The sequence below is a fragment of the Rhodnius prolixus genome, unplaced genomic scaffold (genome assembly GCF_049639745.1).
Source record: "Rhodnius prolixus isolate KJV_2025 unplaced genomic scaffold, Rpr scaffold_10, whole genome shotgun sequence".
Lineage (NCBI taxonomy): Eukaryota > Metazoa > Arthropoda > Insecta > Hemiptera > Reduviidae > Rhodnius > Rhodnius prolixus.
In genome coordinates, this window is record NW_027411615.1 from 8,263,890 (window position 1) to 8,291,600 (window position 27,711).

The 27,711-nt window shown below is 32.7% G+C and overlaps 1 protein-coding gene across 8 annotated transcripts in view; it reads left to right on the forward strand.

Moving 5' to 3' along the window:
* The window catches only part of LOC141457207 (endoribonuclease ZC3H12A-like), a 52,918-nt gene that overhangs the window by 13,552 nt on the left and 11,655 nt on the right, over positions 1 to 27,711 (forward strand). The window contains exons 1-2 of one of the 8 annotated variants that reach the window (XM_074133860.1): positions 20,352 to 20,506; positions 20,909 to 20,998. The exons of 4 other annotated variants lie outside the window; for them this stretch is intronic. In XM_074133860.1, the coding sequence (XP_073989961.1) occupies positions 20,981 to 20,998 (18 nt within the window). In that variant the 5' untranslated portion in view covers positions 20,352 to 20,506; positions 20,909 to 20,980. Of the gene's footprint in view, positions 1 to 12,400; positions 12,642 to 20,351; positions 20,507 to 20,908; positions 20,999 to 27,711 lie in introns of those variants that run through there. 3 more of the 8 variants (XM_074133861.1, XM_074133863.1, XM_074133862.1) reach the window with 3 other exon arrangements.

The following is a 27,711-nucleotide window of genomic DNA, read 5'->3' on the forward strand; positions in this document are numbered from 1 at the left end:
AGAACAAGTTAGCTATTTCAGCCCTAGTACAGCTCTATCCTTTTCCATAAATGCTGAACGTGTAAAGCTGGTATGAAAAAAATGTCGTTTTAATGTGATATATGCTTTTACAAATTGTGTAATTTTAAGAAAAATGAAATGTAAGTATTTTGAGTAATGTAGAACATAGACAGGTGCACAAAACGATTTCTTAATATTAATATTTCGTTCAAAATACTTTTTAATACTACCAAACAAGAAAGTTTGTCAGTTAGAATTGTAGAGTATCTGTAAAAGTTAGGTAATGTCTATTGTTCTAGGCAGGGCTAACTGTGAACTAGGTGTGATAGACTTTACTTCTTCCTGGCAGAACCTACAAAGGCGAAAGCACATACTCTACTATTAACATTTGACCAATTAAATAAAAAGTAGCTAGACGTTGGATTCGAACCGATGATCTCTCACTTACCAGTCTGAACTTATAGCCACTACACCAAACCAGACCCCTATTGTTTTTCACACATTTTTTTATTTTACGCTGGATGTGTGTATATATATATATATATATATATATATATATATATATATATATTTAATAGCCTTCAAACAAGAAATAATGATATGTAACTGACATTAATTCCATTTTAGGGATTTATAGTTATCTCCCACACAAATCAATACTGGGTTCATTGACATTTCAAAAGTAGTACCACAGCCGAAGAGATAAATGTGTAGGTGGGTTAAGCGAACCCACTAGTATAAACTCCAGCACTAAACTCGCCCAAATCATCTCCACCCACTCAGTCTAACCCAGTTACAGATTTTAGCACATAGCCTGAACACGGTGGACATTAGTACTTAACCACAAGAGGTTCTTCCACCCGGGTATCTTGTTTACTAACCTCCCACTTCAGGTACATCAGAATACGTAGTTGAAGAGTAACTGTATTCCATTGGTTACCTTAAAGCGTGTTGTTTTCTTAAATAACTCTTAAAACATGTACGTCGTTATGTCAGTAAATGTAATTGGTATGTATCCCGATAACTGTACCAAGAAGCTAAGGCGTGCTATTGGAAATAACAGTATCCGAGTGCGTTCACTGGAGTGCATTCACTTCAACTGGGAATGTGACCGACTGCACTTCTCCACACTCGCAAAGTACTGTTAGTGCAACATTAGCTGCATATTTTTTTTTTAGCTTTAACTTTATAGCTGTTTTGCTTCTTTTTATGCTTTGGCATTTCTTTAACATTACTTACAGTACTGTTAAGTTTTGTTGTAGTGATTACTGTTTCTTAAGCTTTACCTTCACTTATTAAAGCGTAGTCAAGGCAGATGTTAATTCTTTCCGAATCGAAATTTGGACCCATCAACTATTAATAGCTTACCGCAATATTTAGGATGAGCTTGTTAACTTTTCTGTTGCATATCCTAGCTCTTTCTCTCCTAATACCTACATTTTAGGTATACGACTTTCATTTTAATTTTAAAATCTATCTAGGCATCAGTGACACTCTTAAACGTTCATCATGCCTTCACTCCGATGTTTGTCGCTAAGCGTTAACGTCCCATTGAAAAGAAAACTTAATGGCTGGCTTCCTCTGCAAAAGTAAACGGCTCTCTCCAGATTATCTTTTGTTTCATATAACGTTTTGACCCACCTTGGCCCCTTTTTTTTAGAGAACCTTTAAAGAAATGCTACACCCTGTAAGCACTAACATAATATAGGCAACTTAAATTAAAAATTACCATTATTTCATAAATTTGAAACTATTATTTCTTTTTGCGGGTACCAAGAGTCACAGCTGACCACACGGCGATGATGCTTGCGATGAGAATACGCTGAAGACGTCTCCGGTTGCTAATCACCACAAATATTGGCTCGCCTAAATTTATTTTTTTTAAAAAAAATCACACCTAGCAGCATGCAGTAAAAGATTGAGCAACAAAGAAATCTTACATTTTCCATTCTACACGATTGATTGAATCACTTTTACAGAATATCGCTTACTCTATATTTTATTTATATCACGACCATACTTTATGATAATAAATGTCTTCAGGCAGAATATATTAGTTTGAGATGTAAGTCTGAACGAATCTCGTTATATTCATCTTCCAACTGAAGCCAATCTTGTAGAGAAGTTTTCTCACACTTTGCAATTTTCATTTTGATAATCTTGTTTACTAAATAAGAATAAATTTGGTATTCTCCTTATTTAAAAAATGGTTTGAATATTGTATCGATAATTTTTTTGGTGGCTATTAAATAACGAGACTATTGCTATAAAACATTTTATTTAAATTTATACATATTTAGTTATTATCACCTTCAATATACACCCCTCCCCTATCCCTACAACGCTCCATGCGAATTTACCATTGTTCGAAACCGTGCTGGAAGTCTTTTTCTGTGAGCTCCTGCATGACGCGTGCCGCTTTTTCTTTCACACCTTCACCGGACTGAAATCGTGTCACTTTAAATGCAGATTTGACTTTGAGGAACAGATAAAAGTCACATGGGGTCAGGACAGGCGAATAAGGCGGATGGCCTAAAACTGGGATGTTGTACTTGGCTAGAAACGGTCTTGACAGACAATGCAGTGTCTTGATGGAGAACCCATGACTTGTTCTACCACAAATCGGGTCGTTTTTCTCCTTACTCTTTCACGGAGTTAAGCAAGCACCTCATGGTAGTAATGTTGATTAATTATAATCGATATTTTCACCCGTTTTGGACGTTGAAGGGCGACCCGGGCGGCCATCATCTCCGACGTCTTCTCGACCATCTTGGAAACGCTTGAACCACTCAAAAACTCGCGCACGTGATAAACATTCATCGCCATAAACTTCTTTTAATAAAAGATAAGTTTTAGTAGCGGTTTTACACCAGTTTCATGTGAAATTTCACGACAATTTGTTGCTCTACTACATGTATAGTAGTATCATGTTTTCGGCAAAACGAAACTAACACCTCTTACACAAACGTCAGGTTCCGGTCAGACAGATTTCTCTACAAACACGTGAGACGCTACAATCGAAAGAAAAAACTTTACGTTGCACAGCTGTCGGTCGTTAGGATTTGGCGGATAGTTCTTCTGTAGCAGCGTCAGTCTCGTTATTTAATAGCCACACCTCGTATACGATATCAATAATCCATCTTCTAATGGCCCTATTTTTTATTCAACTCTTAAAAACTTACAGATTATTCAAGATTTGTTAAATATTTTTCTTATTTGTAAAATTGATTTAAATACTATTTTTAATCGTAAATTGCATTTATTCAACCTTCACAGAATATGCTACTTATCAGTCTAGCAGTTCTTGGTACACTGATTCATAAAAACGTAACTTCGAATCATCTCCCCATCCCAAAGCACTTTCATCGTTCGTATTGCGACAAGCTCGTTCTTCGAGTTGTGCCACAGACTCAGTTGAAAGCGTAATCAAGAAAATATTGAGCAGTTTCTTTCGGTGGCTCTGCTGAAATTAATTTATTAATTCTTATCTTATTTATTGCCGGAAATAAGCACTGGCAGTAAAATTACGTGTAAATTTTAGTCATTAATATTGTGCGTAGAGATTATTGTAGTTGTGTTTATTGGTTTAGTACGAATATTGTGGGTGAAATGTCCATTTAACAATTGCCATTGTGGCACTTTTAGTTGCCTATTTTTAGGCAGGGCTTGTTTGATAGCACTTCTGTTGGGGAACAATGTTTTTGCGGAGGAGTTGGGTACGCAGTTCGATATCTATCTGGTATATACTACTACATTGTAAATGCCTTCAATGTATTGTATTTCTAAAACTATGTTCTACATCTAAATCATATTTTGTTCTGTGTTCCCTTCATATGTTCCCTCAATTGTTATACCAAATAATACTCTAAAATATCAACCAATTTTTCAAAGAAATTCATACTTTGCGCGATATCTTGATTTCGGTAAATAATCAATTTTAGGTTGTACTTGTGTAACTCCCAGTTAGTACAACTTTATAAAAACGTTTTCAGTTTTTTAAGATTCCGAAAATCCTCTACGATCTTTTTTTACATTCCTTATATTTGTTGTAATCATTCAGAATCACATTTTTCGCCAAAACTACGTTATCCGAAAATGAATCTTTACTAAACAATTTCTACTCTTTATAGCTAGTTTTTTTTAACATAGCTTGGAAGGCCTATCACTTTTATGGCTTCCGTATGTTCAAAGGAAGTTTTATAATAGTTTTTTAAGAAGTATTTGGTTTTCCGGAGAAGTTTTGGTCTGTCCGTATGTTTCAAAGTTTTGAAATTGTTCGTAAGTTTCACTGTTTTTAAGCTTATCTATAGATCCCAAATGAGTCGTATTTACTGATGAAGTTCTACGAATCGTACTTAGCCTAACAGTTGTTATAAATATCCAATAATACGACTTTTCAGCATAATTTTCTTAATTTTTTTGCCTTTTTCTGTGTAATGTTTACAATAATTTTATTGAACTTGGCGTTCTTACTTCAAATTTATAAAATAAACACAAATTTCTAAATACTCTTTAAATAATAACCCCATTTTTATTCTAAATCTAATGAAGGAAGATCAATACATTTTTGTACACTATTATTAAGTTTGGTTAATTAAAAGTTTCCATTTATTAAAAAACAGAAAAAGTAATATTATAAATTTTATTGATAAATAGATATATTTATTTTAATTTAATAAGATTGGTCTAATTTAAAATTATAAGTTAGTAATAATAATAATAATTCCCTCTTAAATATTAAGTGAAATTTAGGCACCAGGATTCTTTGTAACCTAAGAGAAACCTTCCTACATACTGGTCTAACATTAAGATGTGGTGACGTATTTAATTTGTGATGTGTATTTGTTTAATATTCGTCAGTTAATTAAATCATTAACAGAAAACTAATGGTTGCTTTACTTAATTAAAACTAACAATTATAGAAGCAACTAATCTACTGAAAGGTTACCTATGGATAGTTATGGAAATAATTGTAAGTACAATAAACAATAATTGTTTAATAATGCAATTAAAATGTGAATAACTTTGCAATTCTTCATATTTTTTTCTAAATTTTAACACTTATAAAGATCAATTTAATTAAATATTCCGATTTTCAATATTACATTCATTTCAAGGGAATAGCCTTTTTCGTTTAATTTTTGTGTACCTTCTGAATTATTGAAACAATTGTAGAAAATATTTTATATTAAACATTAAAGAGTAGGTTTTTTCCACTTCCTCGTTCAGTTGCCCACTTGTTATGTTCGTTTGGGTGAAATCTGGAGTCTGTGAGTGGAAACTTAAATGGAATAGTTATTCTCGATTATTATTAAGACTAAGAAAAAGTTATTAATTTCATAAAAGTGGACAAATTCTGTATAAGATGAATTGGTATGATCATTGCAATGCTTTGATGTGTGGCCGCGGTGCTAGGATATTGTGAGCGAGCCAGTAAGAGGATATAGTTGAAATAATAGGGGAAAAAACGTTGCATTGTTAGTTAGATATTATTTATATTGAATACTGTAGAGGGTGTAGATGTTTAGTTTACTTTCACTGCAACTGGAGGGCAGGCACCCAGGGACTACTCTGGTCTTGTTTGTATTGTTGTCGTGTGACAGCCAACTCTCTGGCCGGATGTACGTACACCCTCTAGCCAGCGGCGACCCACTTCTTCTACCTTCACCTCTTCTATCAAAAATATCCAAACTTTCTTAGTTACAATAGTATTTATCATTACACTATTTAAATTCATTCTTTTGTTGGGTTTTTTGGTATCACAACTTTTATCTTTCTTTACAGTTTCAAAGCGACTGTTAGTGATACAATAGGTTGTGTTAACGTTATGCTATAAGCAATGTTTTATTGGGAGTAGAGTTTCAAAACGCATTTTTTGTTTGTTTTTTTAATATTTGAAGCTCCATTTATGCACAAGTGCATGAAAGTGTTAATGATGCATCCAAACATGGTCAGGGTGTTTGATATGGTCAATTTTGGGTACGAAGAAAGCCCCTCAACTAGATGAGATAGCTCTAGGGAAAAATAGAATTGACTTTCGTTTTGAATTGTCATTTAATTGTAACAATTATTCAAACCAGGTTAGTGTGAGACAAATCAGCAACAAATTAAATGGTTTTTCTGTTTGAAATGTTGACTTAGAATCCAGATTTGGGAGAGTGCCCTGCATCACGGTACTCCTCGTCTAAAATAGAGTTTCACCTCGCTGTTTCTCTTCGTAACTTTCTTTTATTCGGGTTGTAGTAGAGTTCCGGGTGTAGATCCGCATCAGTAGACAGCCTCACTGCTACAAATATGTCACACTCTCTCGTTCTTCTCTTAGATTTGTGTTATTGGTATATAATGTGTGCTTTAACTACAGAGCTGAATTTAAAATTACGAAGATCTCAGAATTCCTGTGAACGATTTATTTTGATTGTTAGGAGAAGTTATAACAGCAACTTACTTCTTATTACATCTTCCATGGATGGAGCAGTTAATAATTCTATATTCCTCACATTCAGATGTATTGCTTGCAAAAAGTTAATCCACTTTATACCGGAACTCTTTACCTCCATCTTTAATCAATAAAACTACAATAGTATCATTTAAAGGTCAATAATATATTTAAAAAAAAGAAAATTATAAATAAAAAGAAATTAATTATGTAATAACTATTTTTCGTTGTACTTAAGGGATGTTGGCACAGTACAAGATAAAAGTTTCACTCTTGCAATGATCACAGCCCATCTTTGTATGGACAGAAGACAAAGATGAAGATGTATTACTTTTAATCAGTCGCTTAATGAGCTGTTAGAGGGAATAAACATGCTCCGAATCAGTGCGAGCAATGTTGAAAGGTTTTATTCCGTGTCTTCTTGTTTTCCGACATTGATTTCTTTTCCAAAACTAGAAACACCTTGTTTGGCTAGGGTCCCACTGGTGCAGTTACTATACGCCTCACTAATTAGTGTTACACGATTTGGAAATAAGAATCGTGTAAGAGTGTTTTAAGTTAAAATGTCTAGTATTGTAGTAGGAGATTTGAGCTTTCTTTCGTATTAGACTTTTTTTTATAATTATTGTTCTATTTATTTATTATATCTGTCCGGCAGGACAGTTGTACGTATAAGGGTTGATCGTCAAAAACTGCACGAAAAAGCGTAACGTTGAAAAACACCCAACTTTAACAATTTTTTTCTCTTTTTCTATAAAAGATAAAATGCCCAAATTACCTTTAAAATATAGGGCAAATCCTCCTTTATGACTGCAATTTTTTTTTGCAACACCATAGATTAAATAGATTTCGAAAAATACGTTGATGAAAATGGGCAAAAACGGCATTTTCAGAAAATGTTCTAGTTGTTGTTACCTTCTTTGTAAACAACGTAGCGCCTAAACCGATTTCCATGAATGAGGTGTCATTCGATTCGGTATTTTATATAGATGTATCTTTTGGTGGTCTCGACGCTGTTCATCGAATAGAAGAGGAATTAGCCCCATGTATGTGAGGCCCCCTCCAAAATTATTATTACTAATAACTCTGTAAATCTTAGCCCGATTTTGATAAAATTTGGCAGGATGGAAGGGTTAGGGCTCCCCTATGTACCATTAAAGCGACGTTCTGCTCTTACAATTATTAAGGGGAACTTTTTTAAATTTAAGGCTCGTCAAATCTGAGGTTGATGTATTACTCAGTCCATTATTAGGATTTCATTAGCCAGCTTATTCTTTTTCTATGAATTTTTCTTAGATCAAATAACTTAAGTCTGCAAATCTAGTGTATGAATAAAACATAGTTATTATCAAATGCTATATGCCTAACTGATGACGAATGAAATTGCGAATCCGGTAAGAAATAAATATAAACACGCTTGCTGTAACAGATAAAATCAACGATGTGCGGATTTACAAATTTCCAATATTTATCTTAAAATAAACGATTTAAATCGTACAGATTTATTGGATTTACTGAATTCCAAAATAAGAACATAAACAGAAATTTTAATCAAATTAATTCTAATCGCGTAATCGCTTTTCCAATCGCCTTATTTGGATAATAAGAAATGATTTGGTAACTTAGTATTTCGAAAACAATGTTGCTAGCGACGCCATGTGTTTAAAGCGAAACTAAAATGTTGAAATTCTGATGAAGACATAGCTGTGTGTTACAACACACCACTATTCTTTCCTTAAATTGACTAGATAGTTAACTCCTCAAATTCAAAGTTACTACTATTTAGTAACCAGTAGTTTCCATTGGATATACAAATTTTTGGTTACCCTGCTTTTGTAAAATAATTTCTTTTACAAATTTAGTTATAAATCTATAAAATTTGGTGTTTTGTAAGTCATTCTGTGTAAAACTGTTATAATTTGGTTTTTTAACTGGTTACGAACCACGAACTCGTAACATGTATACCTCATAACTTGTTTGTTAAATGTTTTTATATCGCTAAATTTAATTCATCTATTTATTGATTTAGGGCGGATTAAAAATAATTGATAAAGAATTCCATATTTCAAATTACTTTACCACATAAGTACAAGGTGGAGTTCTGTGGCGATGTAACATCCAACGACCCAAATTAGGTGATGCCCTAAGTTTTTTAAAGTCACTATTATATGAGAACGTAATGTGGCCACCCAAAATGTGGTTAGCTGTTGAAGCGGGTGAATAAATGGGTTAAAAAAAAAAAAATACGCTGGGCATTGCTCTCATCTGTGTTTATCTGTGGCGACCAGTCGTTTGCTCGCCAAAAGGGTCAGTTAATTAAAAGCTCCGCGCTGCTGGCAATACTCTTTAGAGATTTTTCTTATTTTTCAAAACTCATTTTAAAAAAAAAAAATCATTAAGTTCTTTTAACATGGAATATTCAGCGTAATTTAATGTATTCCTGTAACTCCATTGTACTATTTAGTCAAAGCCATTTTGTAGAAAATTATTAGCATTAATCACCAGTTTTAGAAGTAATTCTATTTATGCGGAATAAAAAACTGTATTTTGAATAAAAACCTTTATAAGTGTTAAATTTTTATAAATGTTAATATTAAAATTGCTTGGTACAGGCAAGGGGTTAGCTCTGTGAGCATTGGATTACTACGCGGAGATCCCGGATTCGAATCCAACTATCTGCTCTTAGATCCTTTTTATCTCTTAGAATCTCCTAAAACTCGCTGGGAGACTTGTAGTACACTGAAAAAAGACTTCGCGTGTCTTTTTATCTCAAATGTTTGCGCGCCTTAATTTTTAAAAAAAATAAATAATGCGGGGAAAACAGTAGTTGTTATTAACGAAAATAAAATTTACACATCTAAAGCTCAATTGAATATTCTAAATTTCAAAAAAAATTTACCTAATCTTAAACGGGTTTTTCAGCTAGATTTAGAGTTTATCTTCTAAATTATTGAAACGAGTGCTAGGAATTGATTCGAGACCCTCCATTGCTACTTCATTACGTCACTCTTCCCTCATATTTGCAACATCTTATTTTATTAGTCTTACTCATATTATTTATTATTTATTAATATTTGAAATTGCTGCTTATATTGAAGTTGATCACTTAATTTACCATCATCACCGTTTGGGGGACCGGATATTTTACTAGAGCAGGTGGTTTGAAGATATGTGGTCCAGGGTTGATTACTTCCTTTCTTCTTGGCTAATCTAACCCGGTCATCGTGGCCAGGTCCGGTCACCAAACCACAGCCTTGCGCTCCCTCTGTCTCTCTCTCTAGCAGAACTAGAGAAGTCTGACTCCTTTTTAATGTGCCGTCGTCGTCCTCCTGCCTGACGTTGCATGTTCCAACACCTAACTACAACTCCCCTCTCTACCTAGATCTTGTCCAATTCCCTGACAACATCCTCTTACGCTCATCTTGAGCTCTCTAGACGGGCCACTTTCTAACTGTACTCAACCTAGTTATACTTGCTCTCTTCCCAGTTATCTTCTATTTCTTTATATAGTTTCTGTACCTTTTTAAATTTTTATAATCTCATTAATTTCATCTCTATTTTTTTTATTCTACTTCTCCATTGGTTGGAGGTAGAAGGAAATACGACAGATTTCATCACGAATTTTCAAAATTTTACCGGTTTTAAAATTACTTGAATCGGAAACAATTTTAAAACTCTTAAGAATTTTTCTTACTAAGGACCACGATGTTACTGCACCATTACTTCAAATTCAATTTTATTAAATGTATTTAATTCTTACCTAATTATCTACTTTGTCGCCATTATCATTAACCTCCTCAGATAATTGCCCTAGAACAGAGTTTCCCCATTATTACTTTTAAGTAAATTTTAGGAGCCATTTTTTTTTTTTTTTTTCAAATTAATCTCAGAAAAGTGAACAATCAATTCATGCAATTTTATCCATCAATTTGAATCCATCTATTTCCGGCTCTACGGCCCTTCACGACTTGGATTACTTTAATGATTGTTCTGCCAGATATTTTGGGTCTTTGGCCATCTCTTTCCCGTTTTCTAATATACCTTGTGTACTGCAAGGTCAAGGGTATCTATCGCTATTAGGATTTTCCACACAGCCTATACACTTGAGCATTTTTTCCTTAAGAGATAGTCTCTTTGTTTCCGTTCTCTCCCTAAATGTCCCAGCCACCTAAATCGGCCATTTTTTTTTTGTTCATGTAAGTATGGCTGGCCAAGTAATTCTTGAAGCTCTTATTTCTTTCTTGCTCCTTTTTCTGATTTTCTAATCAGTGTTTGCTGAGACACATGTAATCTCTTTCTGATATTTTTAGACATCGTACCGAATTTAAAATAAATAAATAGAAACGTTAGAGAACATTGCAAAAAATAAAAATCTATCAATTCTCAATTCTTGCCCAACGAATCTTCAATATTTTAATTATTATTATTATAATACGTAAGTTAGGACATTATACTGCAATAGCACTTCAAAGAGTAGCTTTACGTCATGTTAAATCTGCCCCAAAATGTGGAAATAATCGGAGAAAACGGATTCAAATAAACGTTTAATAATGATTAAGGGGTTAGAGGCGACAAACCTGCAATGCTAAGATGTATTGCGGTACTAGGCTAGACTTGGATTTTATTTAATGTGTTCATTATATAAGACAAAGTGAAGTATGTTATCTATAGGTTCCGTCCGCCACACTGCTTGTCTTTTAATGCCCTCAAAATAGGAAATAGTTTTCACTTACCTTACTATAATATTCACTTACAAAATGTTTGTGAATTTTTGAAAATCTTTATCTGGAAATTGTTATTTATATATTTTATTCTATTCGCTGCAGTAAATTGATTTTTAAATCAGATTTTAAAATATGGTAAAGTAAAGTAATCGCCTATTTTTTGTGGCGGGGCTTAACGTCAAACTACCAATTAGGTATCGTGGACGGAGGCAGAAGCTTATACTTTACTATAAATAATTTTTTCTAACAAATAAAAAGTAGTCATACACGGGATTCGAACCACTATACCAACACCTGCCCCAAAAATATATCAATATTCTAGGACCAAAATAGCTAAACTGTTATTGCTCCATAGTTGAATAAAATATATAGTTTATGCAAAGCTTAACAGTCTCCTAAGGTGTAAGCTAATAGAGATGCAAATAGAGGCCAGGATTCCAGTAACCTTAATTTTAGTTAACCGGTTTATCGACAAAATGGAGGTTTTATTAATTATAAAGTTGCTCTCTGCGATTAATATTTACAGTGTTCTGATGGTGTAGAACGGATAATTAAATCATTCACTTAGATGTAAGAATAATTTTCTGTTTGAACATGAAGCAAGGAACTTGATAGTTAATTTCATATGCACCAATACCCAAAATTTAGCAGCGATATGAGATATTTTGGCTCTGTTTACAGGTCAGAGGGAATAATATCGCAACTAAGACTAATGGGGATGATCCTGAACTTTGTAAAAAAAAAAGGGGTTGATTAGGATCAATTGGGGGAATATCCTGATAATCAATATGTAAAATTTGGGGGATCATCATCCTTATCTTCTATTTTAAAGTTTCTTTATTGAGTCGTTAATTCGTAATAATTCTTTTTTTGATCTTTATCTTGAAAACTTGATAACATCAACTCTCTTTTTTTTGGTGTAGAGCTAATTTTACTACATAAAACGGAAGTATCTTTAGTTTTATATTTGGAGCAAAGTGAGGGAGTTAACGAGAAGACAGTAATTTAAATGTAGGTTACTTTAAACAGGAGAGACATCTTGCTAGAAGAGTGAGGAGGCGTGTTAAGACAACGGAGAGAGATAGACTGGAGGGGTGTACGGTTAAGGAGGACAGCAAGGTGCCGGCCAACAGCCGGATCTACTGATTGTTGTACCCACCACTACACGATCCAGTGAGCGCTGGATTTTTGATTCCAGTTGCATGTGTTACCGGCACACTGTACACATCCCATTCGTGCTATCATGTCAGCATCTCAATATATATCGTGCCATTTCGTCATCTAATAGTAGTTGTTTTTTTTTGTGATTTGTGCTCTTATTTATTGTTTCTCCATTATAAACTTAATTTAGAATAATAATATTAATTAATCATTTAAATTTGGACATACTTTTTTGTGCTTTGTGTGTTCTTCTTCTGTATTATCGTGACACAGGGGCACCATTTTGACTTCTACTGGTGATTACGGGCATGGTGCTCTTTGTAAGTATGAGTTCCATACATTTTAAATATTCTGAGAAAAAAACTACATATATTTTTGTACCCTAACAATTTTAATACTTCTATAAAAAGATTTATATATCAAAATTTGTTATTTCATGAATATATTACGAATTGTTAATTATTTTGAGTAGATATTTATGTTTGAATAGATATTTTTCTATATAACCTTCAAACAATACCGGATCTCTTTCAATATATACCATCAATTTAATGGCAATTTATTTTAGGTTGGTATCCCTTCTTATAATGGCCAACAATTTCTTTTGGCACGCAAAATAACATTTAAAATAAAACAAAAATTAATTAGTACATTTATATTATTAAAAAATTATTCCTATTTATTTTTAATATGTTTATTACAGTTCTTTTTTTTAATCATTTTGACTTAAATTGGACAAATATTTGTGTAATTTGTGTTTAAATGACTTTAAATGGGATACCCGGATCTTGTTCTGTGTATATTTATACATTTAATAGAAATGAATTTTACTTTTTCTTACGTAAGAGGTAATAATGCGATTATGCAAATTTTTAAGCATCAGCATTCACCAGTAAAACTCATTTTAAGGTCTTCCTTTGGTTTTTTACAAATTAAAATGTGTAACTCGAAAGCTAAAAACTGCTGAAATTTTATTTTGAGTTTTGAATCGTTCATAAATATAAATTTTGTGAAGAATCTGTCTGAAAACAGAAAAAAAAATGGAAAAATCACTTCGTATATTTCGATCAAGTACTCCCTGACGGAAAGATACCTAGTGGAAAATTCCTACCGGAAGTCTCGAATACTGGTCTCTAATTAGAAAATTTGCTAGTTAGAATCTTTAGAAGAGTAATTAGAGAAATTCTCTGTTTGCTCCAGATATTCTTTTTAAAATTTTACTATTTGTGGCGAACAAAATTAAATTATTTGATTTAATTAAAGTTTACAGTAAATTATGCTATTAAAAATCTGTAACACCTCCATTGGCTAATGAATTGGGAATTTCTTTGGCCTATTCTGAACCAAAACAGCAAACTTGGATTTTCTTTAACCTGAGTAGAACTTTCATTTTTTGCTTTCACAGAATTAGATTGCAATTATACTTTCTTATCTTTCTAATTGCTCTTCTAATTATGTTACAACTGTTTTGTTCATCTTTTAAATTAATTTATAACAGGAAATACTCTTATCGTGTCTAAAATTGTTTATATTAAATTCTCAGCGGAAATTCTGAACAAGAAAATACAGTTTTTTTTGTTTTTTTTTTGGAAAATTAGTGTGCGTAAATATTTTTGAAACAATTTTTTAGCTGTGATTTTCTTTAAAAACAACTCCTACGATTATATTTCTACATTTTTCGTTTAACTTTATTGGTCTATTAGTTTTATTTTGAATCCTTTTTTTCAGGTTTAAAAAAATAAAATAATCTCCTTCAGATAAAATTTTTTAAGTACCTAATAGATTTGTTACCAACTTTTGCAATTTTAAATTATACTATGAGTTGCTCGCAAAATTTTGTGCAAAAATACCTACTCGAAAGATTTTTACTCGATTTATACGATTTACTTAATACTCTACTGAGTGAAATAAGATATTATGGAACGTGCTAATTTTCTATTTTGGATTTCCACAGCAAATGTCTGTTTCTATTTTGAGTTCCCTTGAGTTGTTGCGGGAGGGGGAAATCTGTTAGCCAATAACGGGAAAAAATTGCAGAAAAATGCAAATTTGATTTTTCCAATTATTCCGCTTCGTTTGCAGCAAACTGCGTTACCAGTAATTTCATTCCAAACTATCTTCCCTCCTCTAGAAATCCACTTATCCAAGACGCTCTCAAATCTCAACTCTTTTCACGAACCCTCCTAGACGTTTAGAGGCACTGGGCAGAGACCACCTGAATGCCTGTGACGTCGGCTATCCAGAGAGGCAGTACTCCCCTAACGCCTTAAGGGCTTATTACGGATGTCATCACTGGATGGACTCCGTTAACGAAATCAAGCCTGTGTCGATTTATTAAGTAATTTATAATTTATTGTAAAGTCAGTTTGCTAGTCGCCTCTCATCCAATGTGGTAGTTGCACGTAAAGATTGCCTAAAAAGGAAATGCATTACTTTTTGCGAATATCGTATATTGGTTTTAGTGACCGTAAAAATATGATATTAAGGAATCAAAATTGGCGAGGAATCGGTTCAAATAAAAACAACTACTCTTCTTTTTGCCAACGTTTCGACAAATAATATTACCTTCTTCAGAGCAACTGATGTACTTCTTTGTATCTGTACATAGTTTGTTTTTCTGTAACTCAACCAACCCGCATAGCCCCGCACTGAAGAAGGCTATATATTTGTCGAAACGTTGGCAAAAGACGAGTTGTTGTTTTTAATTGAACGATTCCTCGCCAATTTTGAATCCTTAATATTACTTTTTGCTTTACATTGAAATAAAAATTAAAAATTGTATCAATGTTTATAATTAATATAAATACTTAATTTGAGAGTCATAAAGTGCAGTTATGTGAAGTATATCAGTTTTTTTGGTAGTTTTCAATATTCTCTCTAGTTCTAGTAACAAGGCTGCCCTGGTATCGATTTAGCTTTCGAAGCTTTTTGGGAGTAAATCTACAGTAGTGTTTTTTGATTCCGTACAGACCTATAGTTGAGCACGCCTTAGCGTTTATAACCTAAAAAAATAAAATAATAATAGAGAGATTAAGACATTGGGCTTACCCCGGAAGTGTTAAGGAGGTCAGATCGTGTACCAATGTGAAGAAGAGCGTAGTATATAGCCCAGTCTGAGAGCAACTGAGAGGCCGTTCTCCCGGATGTGACTCCCTCCACAGTGTGGTCCTTCTATAACGGAATACACACCGTCTTTTTAATATCTTTTACCATCTCAAATAAGATATTGTCCATCATCTAGTTGAACTAGTCTTTAAATTAATTCATTATTCTGCCCTAGCAAAGTAATCTTCTGGACTTCTAGTTAAAACATTTTGGTTATTCATATACGAGGGTCGTTTGAAAAGTCCGTGCCTTTTTTGGCGCAGATTCCCCCTTGGTAACCCATTGTTTAGATTGTTCTTTGGTCTCAGGAGTGTAGTGATGTATCCATGTTTCATCCACAGTGACGAAACGACGCTTAAAGTCCTGCGGATTCTTCTGGAACAGCTGCAAACCGTCCTTGCAACACTTAACACGATTTCGTTTTTGGTCAAGCGTGAGCAATCGCGGCACCCATCTTGCGGATAGCTTTGTCATGTCCAAATGTTGATGCAAAATATTATGTACCCGTTCATTCGAGATGTCCACAGCACTAGCAATCTCACGCACCTTCACTCTTCTGTCATCCATCACCATATCATGGATTTTATCAATGATTTCTGGAGTAGTAACCTCAACAGGGCGTCCACAACGTTCAGCGTCACTTGTGCCCATATGGCCACTCCGAAAATTTTGAAACCACTTATAAACTGTTCTAATCGAAGGTGCAGAGTCACCATAATGTTTATCAAGCTTCTCTTTAGTCTACTGAGGCGTTTTGCCTTTCATAAAGTAGTGTTTAATCAACACACGAAATTCTTTTTCGTCCATTTTTTTTTGAAAATCACTCGACTTCCTCGATTCAAACGAATGCCAAACACAAAGAAATAGACCGATCTGGCTGAAACTTGGTGTGTGTTCTTCCAAGAGATGCTACTAACTAAACATAACCTCGATACGCGCCAGTGGTGCTATCTCTCTGACTTTGCACGGACTTTTCAAACGACCCTCGTATTATTAATATACAGGTGGCAGAGAGTAATGATGGCACCTCCGAGCCTAAAAACTCCCTCTTCTCCAAATTGACCCTTAATTGTCCATTTCCTGGTTGTTTTAAATGAAAGTTTTAGATAATCTACGAAATATACAATAATTGTAGGAGCTAATTTTGGAGAAAAATTAAAAGCAAAATGAAAAATGTATCCAGTAAAGGTATACTTCAAGTTGATAAGATTTTTTTAAAAAAAAGTTAATTGTAGCATCATCATCATCATCATGTTGTTAGTACATAAGCTAAATGTCAAATTTGAACTTTGAAACCGACCCATTAGTTAACACCACTTTTTCGGACTCATGGGACTACAAAAGATATTCCCGGGTGAAAATAAAATTTAAAACATTTACACGATTGCAATACTTCCACTAAATATGTAAGAGAAATTAATTTTTTTTAAAAATGGGATACAGCAAAGAAGTTCCACTCAAAAAAAAGAATCTAAAAGTTATAGCGAGGCCCAAAATTTTATTCAATAAATAATATCGATTCCCAAAAATGAATTCTTCAACTACAAGGATGTTTACATCCAAGTAAACAAAGGCTATCTATTTGACGTAGGTAATAGTGTTGCTTTTTACAGTCTATTAACTAGTTCCGGCTTATACAGGTTTCACCTTCAAATTAACTCCTAAGATTATTCTTCCTTTAAAACTGAAGAATTTGGTTGTTGTTGTTTCTTCATTTTTACAAATTTTTAAATTATTAAATCTTTATAGTTAAAACTTTATTGCCTGTCTTATTAACTTAATTCATTTCAGTCATATGTTCTGGTTTGTAATAACAATATATTTGGGCAAGCACATTATTATTGGCCATCTAGAAATTTACTGACAATAATGGCGTATGTGAAAAGAAATCGTTGTTTTCATTAGAGAAAATAATTGCCAATTTCAGTCATATTTTGTATTTTTCTTTTATTATGCCGAGCTTTCGACCTTGGCACTAGGTCATCTTCAGGGCTGTAGAACATATTTACAGTATGTTAACAATAATTATATTAAAATGAATATGAATCATGTAACGTAATTTACAAAAATTATGTACCTAATGTAATATTTTACATCATTAAAGGGTTGGTGTGTCTTCAGTCTTATCTGCTCATGGTCTGAGTGTGAACGGTTTTATGTGTTTAGTTGTGAGGAATCAGTGTTGCCAATTGTCAAGTATTTTGTAGTATTTTTGTGGCGTATATGATGTTGAAATTGTTCGTGTCAGTTTTGAAATTTAGACTATTTGTGTCAGTTTTGAAATTTAGTCTGTTTGTGTCAGTTTTGAAATTTAAACTGTTTTCTGTCTTTGATATGTATCCATTATGAATATTAATTTTAAAATTATTATTGTTACCATACTGTTTATATGATCCAAAGCCCTGAAGATGACCCAGTCCCTAGGTCGAAAGCTCGGCATAATAAAAATAAATTAATAACTGAAATAGGCAATTATTTTTCCATCCTATTGAAACAATGTATCAGTTACCAAAAATAATGAACATTAATCGTTGTTTTTGTTAATTCATTGCTAATCCACCGCCATCTTAACATTCTATTTGTCGATCAGTTACTAATCGGTGATTTAGCGTGAATGTGTATGTCAATGTTAGACATTATTAGAGTAAGCAAATGGAGCAGCTTAGAGCGCATGTCATGGTTTGGTATTTTCTGATTAAACAGGGGACGAAATATTGAAAAATCGGTTTGAACTAGATGGAACACCAAACTCTTTCTCGGCGCATGGTCCATACAATCGCAAACCGATTAGGTTCTAAAGGAACATATCGTACTTATGTTTTTTAACCATTTTAGGTCTTCGTCTGATTGGAACTCTAGAAAATTTTAACATTTTCTTCAGGATTCATCTTTAAAGACTTGGTTTTTTACTCCAGCCTCGGGTACATAGTAACGTGGTGACCCCTAAAGTTAATTTGTTTAATTTTAAAATGATTTCTGTAAAAAAAAAGATGTAAACGATTTCTTAAACATATAGTAGTAAATAAGGAAGTAACCAATCTAGAACAGACGGCGATGTATAAGTTCCTTGTCCAAGTTGCTCTACTGAAGAATGTTCTTCTTCTGTCTACTTGCTAATCTTGTTTCCCATCTCATACATACAGATCACGCGACCAGCTCTTTTATGTCAGCTTGACAAGGCAATTTCTATCCTCATCGCTATACTACAACTACCATTCTATTATAAAAACTGCATCTCGGTGCACCGTTATAACCGCTTCAAAAGAGTAATTTGACATTGAAACGGTATCTTATTTATTATAGCGTAAACGAAAATAAAGAAGTTGAACTTATTTTCTTATTTTGTTTAGTTTTAAACGTTCTCCATTTATTTTTTAAACTCCTGCTTTAATTTAGGTTCAGCGTTCTAGTAGGAAAAAGTTGGAACAGTATTTTGATCACAACGAACTATTCTGCAGTTTTTTTGCCTTTTTCTGGTCTAAAACGCTGAATAATTCAAATTGAACTAACCCACATTCTTAACATTGAATTTAGCTGAATGTTCCTTCTTCTTTCATGATTAGAAAGTATGTTCCAATTTAGGATTCAACTTACATCTGCCTGAACTCCCGTTAACTTTTTTTTTTGTTCGTTCTCTACGTAGACTGGTTTCAATTTGGGTTCATTAATAAGTCTTTTCAGTCCAAATTCAATATATTTCAAGAATAAAACGTTTAAGGGCTTCCGAAAGCCTATCTTCATCTTGTTAAGTGAGGAGAATTTGGCCAAACGTATGACTAGGTCAATTGTATGATTTCCTTAGACATACATATTCATAAATTTAGTTATTTAATCATATTTATTTAAGGAGAATTCCATTTTATCAACTCATAGTAAATACAGGAGCCTTATTGCTCTTTAAATCTAATTTTTCTGTTTTTTTTTAAATGGTTTAAATGATTTATGGTTCGAATCCACTTGTACCATTGTAATGATATAGAATTGTGACACAAGAAGCACTTTTGTAACAAGTAAATTTTATTAGCAATTAGCAGACCACATTTAATTCAAACCTTTGGGATCCCGCTACAAAAAAAAATTTAAAACTTGGTTATTCTATAAGGACAGAATTCCGGTAAACTCAAATTTTGGATTCCAGCAATATTTCTAATTTTACTTGGTATTATATAGGCCCTCCAAATAGTAACTCGTACAAAGTGAGCAATCTAGAGGAAAACCTTTACTGGCCCGTTGACACCCCCAATTTGGTTTGAGGAGTTGACATATGCAAGACAAGAAAAATAATAGCTTCAAGTTTCCCCTGGCAGTATTCGTTTCAAAAATCCTTTGAACCCAAAAATTTACTTTTTCTCAGTAAGTTGTCTTGATGTATGTTAAAAATATCTCTAAAATCACAGTAAGTTGAAAATTTCATATATCGATTTTTGATAGTAGAACCGACAAAGAGAAATAAATCTCTGCGGTTATGAAAAGGTTTCCGCTAACGGTGGTGCGGTCACCTAGCCAAGGGGGTCTTGTGCTCCATTTTATTAGTGCTGGTTACCATGACAGCATTGTCTACAAGTTGCCATCAGGATAACTGGCTCCGACCAACTACTTGAACTTCCTCGTCCTTCCATAAATATTGTGCATACCTTATTGGTAATCATTTGCGATTGAATGTAATGATACCAAATCTTGAAATCACTGTATTATGCACTATCTCTATGCCTGCTTAATTAGTAAGTTTTCATTTATATAATAATGGTACAAACCAAATTATGAAATAAAAATGTAATAATTAATTAATTAATTTTTATTAATGATTAATTTAATTTTAATTATTAAATTCTAAATTATAAGTTGGCAATAAATCTTTTAATAATATTCTACGAAAATTTGGTCACCACTGTCATGTAACCTAAGGGTAACCTTCTTATATACTGCTACAACATACAGATGCTATGACTAATTTTAAACGATAGTCGATGAATATTTCTCTAAAAATACTTCTAAGATAGTAGAAAAGTAGTAGATAAGTTACCAATATAACAACAAAATAATTGCCTGCCATGCCACAGTTATGGAAACAATATTTATTGTAAGTACAAATAAACATCATTATTGAAAATTAAGTTAAATTATAACTACGTAAGCCATTTTTATTTTGATCCTTAGTGTTTACACTTGTAAAGTTAATCCAATATTTTTAATTTAATAACCTTTCTAAAACCTTCAGCAAGTAGTTTGTCTTTTTTTCTTAGTATAGGAGTTTGTGTTCTGTGTTATTGAAATGTTTGTACAAAAATTGAAATGAGAGAAGTATTATCGCTATGTTTATTTAAGTAAAATCTGAACTCGAGCGTGAAAACTCAACTTGCTTCACTTTTACTATAAACTACTATTGTTTTATTGTTATTATTTAGTAAATATTATCTCTTTAATTTCCTAAAAATTGCCCGTGAATTTATTCAGTAGTAAAACTATCTTAATTTGTTTATAGAATGCTAACCGCCAATGGAATCCCCATGTTATTATTTTATCAACTTCTCAATTCTAAGAACATAACAGACCAATGGTAAAGCTGTTAAAGGTAATTTTAAATCTAATAGCTTCTTTTTGTTTTTTTGTAATAAACTTTCCCATTTTTATAATTACATTTTGATAGAAATCAATAATTATAATCAAAATATTTATAAAATAACTTTAATAGACATTAGTTAATAACGAAAAAACCACAAGACTATACAACTATAGTGTTATATTAAAGGTGATTTCATGGCCAGAGAGCGGTCGAAAACAATAGAAATAATTCCTCGTAACTCTGTATAAACACAAATGTTTTCTAATATCTTTATTGTGTGTACTCAGAACTTGTATGTATGCGCGTTTCTTAGAGATAGGCTGATCTGAATTCTATATACTATGAATGTTAATCGATATTATGTGCAACTTTAAATCTGTGTTTACTGGGCTGATCACTGAGATGCTATTAAATGACCGTAGTAAAGACTTGCAGGCACGTGCAGCCGTCACTTATAGACTTAAAATTGGTAGAGGAGACTCTGTAATTCGATAGAACCAGACTTTAGTGACATTTTTTAATTGAATTGAAGTTCCGTTTTATTGTCTTGAAAAGAAAATATAAAAGGTTTAATTAAGTTAATTTGGCGGAACTATGGTGCGACCATCCAGCTAACCGAGACCTCAGATTCGATTAAGGATGTGTATAATCAGGTTTACCGGCTGTTTGTTAGAAGATCTAGCTTTGAAATCTTATTGGTTGGAGGTTTGAGGTTGTTTTTTTTTATTTAATCCAATATAAATCTGCATGCTCTCTAAACTGTGGTACAAAGCATGTCTCTGCGTTCCTCCCAGATTTTCGCTGCACACATACACAAGTTTTGAGTTATTTTTATTTTTAAGGCCAGTTTTTTTTTTTTTTTTTTACATTAGTCCCCTACATTGTTTGCTTAGAAGCTGATATTCAATTAGTTGTATCAGGAAAATCTATTACATTTTTTTTAAAGAAGGAAATTGAGAAAATAAAAGAATTACGTCACATTTTTGAAAGTAACAATGGAACAATTAGTCGCATTATTAGTATTGGCATTTGCAATCAATTTAGAATACCTAATCTATTAAATTGAAGAAGGGGAAGAAATAGTTTATCCCATGATAACGTTATCATCAAGGTCAGCTCGATAGTTCAATTACGGTAATAGTTTAGATCTCGGATTAGAAGGAAGTTTTTCTTTCTTTTTTCCTATTAAATATTAAATTAAATTTCATAGACTTTAATTGCAAATTAATTATAATTAGAAAATGATTATTAATTAATATTAACTTAAGAAATCTCTGTTGAAGTAGAGGATTTAATTAAGAATATAATTTAAGCTCCTGTTTTCATCCTGTTCTTTACTAGATGTTTAGTAAATCGTTGAAATAGGTTAGGGCCCTCTAAATTTGCCGAAGGTGAGCAAAAGCTAGGATTTGTTCTGGAATCCTAATAGCATCTCTTATCAATCTGTTTCCCTAATTGAAACTATTTCTCAGTTCGTTATGGTTTCTAGTTTCTCTAAACTTTAAATATCATTTAAGTATAATTAAATACCCATCAACTTCGCCGAGAGATAAATTTATTAACTATTTTGTTGAGCTCTGTTGAGAAATAGCCCTCCCAGTGCACAAAGCGGTTCGCATTATGCAATTTTTCTGCATCAGAATTTTATTTAATACAGTGGCAAGAATTTCAATAAAATGTAGCAATAAAATTTATATGGACCATTAGAACCTTGTAAATATTTATTTAAAAAACGTTCGAGTTATAAAATTGGACAGATTATTTTATTTAAAAAAAACCTAAGATTGCAAATTTTTTATGAAGGAAAAAATTTCAGCGTTTGTTTAAAAGGAAATATTTAATTGAATGGGAAGGTTTATTGGAGGTTATTCATTTTGAGTGCGTAACCTTAGCCGGATGTTTGTCTACCTTGAACTTTCTCCTAGCTAGAATCCTAATATTGACTATGGTACCTTCCCTCATTCATTTCTATTACTTCATTACTTATTTATTACATTTAATAAATTAGATTATATCTTTTGGTCTATATTTTTTAAACAATCTCGTAATTGACTTTGCCAAAACATGTCGAAACAAACTGTAGATTCCGGTTTTATTTTTTTAATGATTTAAGGCGCGTCAATATATGAGGTTATTGGCGCCCGGAGCTTTTTTTTTTCAGTGCACTGCCGGCCTCCGGACAGTGTTCTCTCGTTTCAGACAGCACTGCCCAATCACCGGACAGTAAGAGCGATAAGAAGCTCCTATGAAGAGAAAATCTAAGGGCCAGCTGCTGAATTCGAACCCGGGACCTCCGCGTTGGAATCCAATACGCTAATCTTTTCCCTACTCCGGCTTTAATTGTCCTTATACGTGGCATGGACTCCAGCCTAATCTTTTTTTAAAAATACTGAAGTCCCAGGAGGAACAGTTTTTCAAACTTAGATGGCTCATTAATAAAAACAGACTGGAATTATATTGGACAATTTTAAAAAATTGGTCTTTGTAGGAATAACATTTTTATTAGGAAAGCGTCTGATTATCCTTCACATTGCTTCATTGAACTTGATCTCTGTCGAGAAGGATCTGCGTTTCAAGTCCCATTTCAGGTGCCTCTGCCTGCAGATTCATTATAGAGAATCTTTGTTCATAGGTGCGGGTAATTTAAAGTTTCTTATCTCTTTCTTAGTGTTAGCATAGGAGACATTTTGATTGGTTAGATTAATTATTTCAGTAATTAAAAAGTGGGTGCTAAAAATCTAATGAATTGTTGCGAGTTTAATTTCTCTGACGTTGAATATAAATAGCCTTCTTTTCAGAATTTAAATCTCCACGATTTAGGTTTCATATTTTATAATTTATTGTAATTTTATTAGGTTTAATAAAGATCATAACTTCTTTATGCAGCACTACAAAAATGGCAGACAGATTACAGTAATGGTAATAAAGGGAGATTCTATAAAACTATGGCAGATCAGTTACCTAGACAATGGTTTAAGGGGAACTGTCACTAATAAATGGGTTGTTACGACAATATAAGCAGGCTGAGAGCGAACCACGCGGTGTGCGGATCGTATCTACACAGGATCAACAAAAGGTCCTCTCTCCTCTTTGCGTAGATTGCAATGAAGAGGAGGATTTCAAATATATAACAATGATATGTCCACGTTATGTAGTAGAAAGGAAACGAATGTTTGACGACTTATACAGGTATTTAGATGCACCATTTCGCTACGAAGATATAATATTCTCCACCAACATCTATGTGTTTAAATCTGTAGCAGAGCTAGCAAAGAAATATGAATTTAGTTAGAAGTTATAGCCGATTAGAATGAATGGAAGAAAAGGATTAGAGAAGGATTAGGTGATTTTAATTTCGGTTAAGCTATAAGGATGGCAGGAATATAGAGTACTGATCTACCCATTAGCTGTAGTTTATGTAAATAGTTGTATATAGTAGAGGGATGAATGAGTGAAGCGAATGTATTTATAAGTAAGAATGGAGAGTGAGTGATATTCTAGTGATAAGCACCTAGACGATGCTGGCTGTATGGCGGAAGCCAGTGCCAAAAAAAAACAAAAAAAACTTTACATTTGAGACTAGTTTCAGTAATATTTGTTTTGCATTTTGAGTCTCAGCATTCCCGAAAACTAATAAAGAAATAATGTCCTTGATTCTTATACTCTTCTAGACTAAGTTTCTAATTGAAGATAACTCCTTATTATTTATTTTATAATTTAATTAATTTTATTCTTGACATATAGTGGTGGATTAAAATGAGAAATAAATAATGAACGTAGTATATATTGAAATCGGCCTTGTCGCCCTTTAACCTCGGCTATATGAGTGCCAGAGGTCAAAGGTTAGGCTAGGTTTATAATCCCGGATTCCATATTGTATCCTGACAGTGTGTTGTACAGTTTAAACTTTCCTCTGCCTCTATGATTCTGGATTCTAGGAAAAATAAAACTAAACAAAACAAACCTTTCATTTACTGTTTTGGTTTTATTTTTTAAAGTAGGAAATTATTGTTTTTCTGCAACCATGTCGGGAAGTTCTCATTACTCAATTAAAATCAGCTGTGTAATGCCCAACTTTCCTCACCAGTGAGTGGAAAAACTTTATTGTGCTTCCTTGATATAAGAAGTTTTGTTATTAACATAAATATTTTCTGTAAAACTTTAATAAGCTTATTTAACGTAACTAAATAATTAAAAAACGAATATTAAAAAATAGAATAAAAATTGAAAGGAATATAGAAATAAAAATAATACTTTAATAAATAATTAGATATTTTTAATTATAACAGTTAAAAAGGTTATATTACCTTATAGAAATTTAAAATGGATTCTAGTGATTCCTGTTTAGTTCTTTTTTTTTAGTTAATAACCCTAATGGTTGCAGAAAAAATATAATATTTAACTCGAGTGTAAAGTATGTATTTTCCTCACACTCGGCAATTTGCACTTGCATTCGCCTCGCTTCGCTCGCTCGTGTGAGGAAAAGTACTACTTTCCACACTTGTTAAATAAATAACTATTTGTTTTAACTCATGTACGTATGTATGTCTGTTTTACGGCAAAAGATAGATTTATTTTATTTGTGGAATATTTTCTATACCAAATTTTAAGGACATAACAAAAGTCTTATGGTTTTTTTTATTTCATCTAGTGGTAGGACTGGTGCATTTCAAGCTGCAGCCAATCACGTTGGTATTCATGGGTGTAAATATAATAACATTCAAAATAGGTTAACAAATATTGTTTTCAGATAATAAATGCATTAAAAAAAGTGTTATTAACACTGTGTATCGTGCCAGACTGTTTGTTTTCATTGTAGTTATTTACCTTCCATTGGACGCTAAAATACATTAGTGATGTTTTAGGCGTGTACCATAATGGTTAAAGAAGGCAGCCAAAAAGATATTAGGATCCAAAAAACATAGTGAATCTGACCCCGACCCGAACAGGCAGATAGATCCGGGTTTTCAGCCGGATAGAGATATCGGGGCGAAGGACAGCAAGTAGAAAGTCTTTCTTGTCAAGTTATGGTGGCAAACAACTGCGCTCTCGGATGAGAGCACTAGTCTCCCTCCTCCTCCTTCTCCGCGGGTCCCTTTCTGCATTCTAATATAGCCGTGGTGCACAGCCTTCTCCAATTTGTGGCTCTTCTCTTTCATTGCTGCCAACCGCCTGGGGAAAGTTTACCATCTGGTCGATTTGTTGAAGTTGGTATGATTGATGTTCCAACTCTTTTTATCTTCTTGGAAGAATTGATCGGAAATATTAAATTTTTAATTAATAAAATTCTTTCTTTTGGATCGGTCTTAGTGCTATTCAGAGGTATTGAACAGTGGGACCCAATTGAGCATACTATTCGTGATGAGCCATACTATCTTCAAACTATATTCTTCAGAGCAACTACACTCGGCTACAATCATCCAGTGTAGAAGACGTAGCGCGACTAATGAATGCCTTCGTCCTAATTGCCTAAGACCAAATTTCGAAGCAGAGCAACCAACTTCTTTTAGTTAAAGTTATTTAGATCAACTAATACAGGGTGTCCCAAGCTATATGGATAACGACTTTTTCTCGGAAACTAAGATAGCTAGAAAAAAAACTAAAAAATACGTGTTCCCTTAGTTTTTTGTTAGGAATCCAAATTTACTTTGTAAATTTTTTTCGGTGCTTCCAGAAGCGAGATACAGGCACCAACTTCATTTTTTCAAATAGGAAGGTGTGGATTTTATTTCAGAAATAGATTCCTCTATTTTTTTAAAGAAAAATTTACTTGAACGGTTTTTTTCTGTGAGCGATATTTTAGAAGTTATGAATGAAAACATGATTCTTATAAGAAATTTCAAAATGATAATATTTAACGGTTTTTTGATTGAATAAGAAGAAAAATAATATTTTATTATAAATTTTACTCCTCATTAATATTACAGATCATGCTCGAACTGGCCTCCACCATTAGAGATGCATAGACATGCTCTTTCCTGCCAATTGTCCCTTACTGCCAAAGAAATAGATTCGGCTTTAACCGACTAACAGGTATCTATTATTCTCTGCTTTCGTTCATATACAGATGCCATCCCGACTTGATTCTGATACACGTAGATTTAGAAATGCTTTTAGATAAGCAGAAATAAGGAAAGAAAGAAAAAAGTTATGAATAATCACCTTGTTTTTCGGGTATCCCCAAAGGAAATAGTCCATAGGTGACCAAATCAGATGGTCATTGAATAGCCCCCCGTGTCGATATAACACCATCAGGCATGCAAAGAGATTTATTGACAGGCAATTTGATGGGCGTAATAAGTATATATAATATATAATAGGTAAATATATTATGATAGGTAAATATATATATAATATTTAATATATATAACTTATATATAATTGGTAAATAAAAATAATGATCAAAGAATTCCTCAGAATAAAAGATATCTGCCGCAGTAAACCTTTGTTTTGTTTTGTGATACAGCTTTGGTTTCTTGTGCTTCTTGTTGTGGTTTATTGAGGAATGTAGAACACTCAAAAAGTAATTTATTGTTGCAAGCTAGACCAGTGATTTTAAAACACTCTCATTTCTCCATAATAATTTATTATAAAATTTTCTTTATTGTTTAACATTAATATTTCTGAAATATTTATTAAATTGCAACATAATAACCAATAATTATCTTTAAAAAAGTATTTTCTTCTTGCGTTACCGTTGATTACGTACAAAATTGGCGTGG